The sequence below is a fragment of the Apteryx rowi genome, unplaced genomic scaffold (assembly GCF_003343035.1).
Source record: "Apteryx rowi isolate R43461 unplaced genomic scaffold, aptRow1 scaffold_662, whole genome shotgun sequence".
Classification (NCBI taxonomy): domain Eukaryota; kingdom Metazoa; phylum Chordata; class Aves; order Apterygiformes; family Apterygidae; genus Apteryx; species Apteryx rowi.
Genome location: NW_020450941.1, coordinates 297,467 through 300,374, shown reverse-complemented (window position 1 = coordinate 300,374; position 2,908 = coordinate 297,467). Strand labels below are relative to the sequence as shown.

The 2,908-nt window shown below is 72.7% G+C and overlaps 1 protein-coding gene across 1 annotated transcript in view; it reads left to right on the top strand.

The window, feature by feature from the left end:
- FER1L5 (fer-1 like family member 5) overlaps window positions 1-2,908 on the top strand; it is an 18,566-nt gene that overhangs the window by 8,404 nt on the left and 7,254 nt on the right. Inside the window, exons 25-29 of the mRNA XM_026085277.1 lie at window positions 35-198; window positions 1,021-1,208; window positions 1,454-1,575; window positions 1,637-1,818; window positions 2,730-2,888. Coding sequence (XP_025941062.1) covers window positions 35-198; window positions 1,021-1,208; window positions 1,454-1,575; window positions 1,637-1,818; window positions 2,730-2,888 — 815 coding nt within the window. The remainder of the gene's footprint in view (window positions 1-34; window positions 199-1,020; window positions 1,209-1,453; window positions 1,576-1,636; window positions 1,819-2,729; window positions 2,889-2,908) is intronic.

The following is a 2,908-nucleotide window of genomic DNA, read 5'->3' as shown; positions in this document are numbered from 1 at the left end:
GGGCTCCGGTGCCGAGGTGCCCGGGCGCCCGCAGGCTGGCAGTACGGGGCGAGCGCGGCGCCCGGTGGCCCGCCGCCAGCCTGGCACGCCGCCGAGAAGACCTACGACACGCGCCGGCGCCGGCGCTGGCTGCGCACCCGCCGCAGGGACCCCGGCGCCCGCGGCCACCAGCAGGACGTGGCCGCCTTCCTCCGGCTGGTGGGGACGGGGCGCGGGGCGCGTGGGGACAGCCGGGGGAACGGGGGTGGCAGGGAGCGGGGGACAGGGACGGGTTGGTTGGGACAGCAATGGTGGGGACGGGGTGGCAGGGGCAGAGTGGCAGGGATGGGGACAGCAGGGATGGGGTGACAGGGATGGAGTGGGAGAGACAGGGATGGCAACGCTGGGGGTGGCAGGGATGGGGTGGCAGGGATGGGGGTGACAGGGACAGGGTGGCAGGGATGGGGTGGCAATGCTGGGGGCGGCAGGGATGGGGTGGCATGGACAGGGTATAAGGGACAGGGATGGCTGTGATGGGGGTGGCAGGGACAGCGGGGCAGGGATGGGGTTTAAGGAATAGGGACAGGGGGGCAAGGACCGGGATGGCAGGGACAGGGTGGCAGGGCTGGGGACAGCAGGGCTGGGGTGGCAGGGATAGTGGGGCAGGGATGGGGTGGCAGGGACAGGGTGGCAATGCCAGGGGTGGCAGGGACAGTGGGGCAGGGACAGGGTGGCAATGCCAGGGGTGGCAGGGATGGGGTGGCAGGGACAGGGACATCAATGCTGGGGATGGCAGGGACGGGACGGCAGGGATGCGGGTGACGGGGACAGGGTGGCAACGCAAGGAGTGGCAGGGACAGGGATGGCGATGCCGGAGGTGGCAGGGAGGGGGTGTCAGGGACAGGAGGACGGGGCTGGGGTGGCAGGGCTGGAGGTGGCAGGGACAGCGATGCCAGTGTGCTGGAGTCACGCTGGGTCCCCACCCCTGTGCCATGCCAATCCCGCCGTGCCATGCCGTGGGGTGCGGCACGACGCCCGCAGCACGCTCCGGAGGAGCCGGCGGATGCCGAAGCCTGGGAATACGCTTCCTTCCCGGGCCGCCGCTTCCACCTGCAACCCCGGACGGGCGACCTGTACCGTCGCCGCCGCTGGCACCGGCGCCTGGCACCCGAGCGGCCYGGCCCCGTCGCCCCCGTCTTCCTCCTCGAGGGCTCCCCGGTACGGGATGGGTGCGGGGATGCACGGAGAGGGTGGGGGGGGGTCACCGGCACCCACCTGGCTCAGGAGCACCCACGGTGCACCCGCAGGGCGCCGAGGCGCCGGATGCCGCCGCGAAGCCGCCGGGCAGGAGCCCCCCGCCGCGCTGCGCTCCCCTCATCCTCTGCGTTTTCCAGCGTGAGCGGCCCGGCGCGCGGGTGCCGGGTGCACGCCCGGAGCGGGTGCCGGGTGCACGCCCAGGGTGCCCCCCACCCAGCCAGCCCCGGAGAGGGGGGGCCACCACCCCGCGTCCCTTTGCAGGTCCCAGCTACTTCCAGCTGCGCTGCTACGTCTTCCAGGCCATGGGGTTGGTGCCCCGCGGCGCCAAGGCCACCGCAGGTGGGCACCCGGTGGTGACCCCCCCGTGGGTGCTGCTCTTGTCCCCCCCCCACACACCCAGACCCCGTGGCCCACGTGGCCTTCGTGCACGTGAGCCAGAGCACCCGGGTGCTGGCGGCCACCCTGGAGCCCCGGTGGGACCAGACGCTGCTCTTCGAGCGGGTGCTGCTCTACGGGGACCCGCGGGGCGTCCGCGCCGAGCCCCCCGCCGTGGTGGTGGAGGTCTTCGACCAGGACGGCGGGGTGCGCCGGGGCAGGGGGCACCCAAGCGTGGGGAGCACCAGGGATGGAGGACACGTGGGTGGGGAGCACCAGGGGTGGGGAGCACCAGGGATGGAGGACACATAGGGATGGGGAGCACCAGGGATGGGGAGCACCAGGGATGGAGGACACGCATGGGTGGGGAGCACCAGGGGTGGGGAGCACCAGGGGTGCAGGTGCCCCTGGCCAGGGAGGACCCCTGGGTTGGGGACACCCTTGGGTGGGGAGCACTAGGGGTGGGGAGCAGCAGGGATGGAGGACACATGTGGGTGGGGAGCACCATGGTTGGGAGGCACCAGGAGTGGAGGACACCCATGGGTGGGGAGCACCAGGGGTGGGGAGCACCAGGGATGTGGGCACCCCTGGCCAGGGAGGACCCCAGGGTTGGGGACACCCGTGGGGTGGGGGCACCATGGATGGGGAGCACTAGGGGTGGGGGCACCTTGGGCCAGGGAGGATCCCCAGGTTGGGGGCATCCACAGATGGAGGGCACCTGGAATGGGGGTCACCCATGGGTGGGGAGCACCAGGGGTGGGGAGCACCAGGGATGGAGGACACCCATGGGTGGGGAGCACCAGGAGTGCAGGTGCCCCTGGCCAGTGAGCACCCCTGGGTTGGGGACACCCTTGGGTGGAGGTCACCCCCGGTAGGAAGGTACCCTGAGGAGGGCACCCATGGGGGGAGGCAGCACCCCAGAGCAGAATGCACCCACGGTGGAGGTCACCCATGGTTGGGGACACCCTTGGGTTGGGGACACCCCTGAGTAGGGGGCATCCCTGGGTGAGGGACACCCATAGGTGAGGGGCAACCATAGGTGAGGGGCACCCATAGGTGGGGGGCACCCATAGGTGGGGGGCACCCATAGGCCGCAAGCCCCCCCCCACCCTCCGCAGGGCGCCGGCACCTTCCTGGGCCGCGGCGCGTGCCGGCCGGCCGTGTGGCTGGACGCGGGACGCCGGCGACCCCCCCGGCTCCGGCGTTTGCCCCTGAACGGGCCGGCGGGGCCGGCGGGCGACCTGCTGGCCGCCTTCGAGCTGCTGCATGACACCGAGGTGAGCCGGGCGCCCCCCCC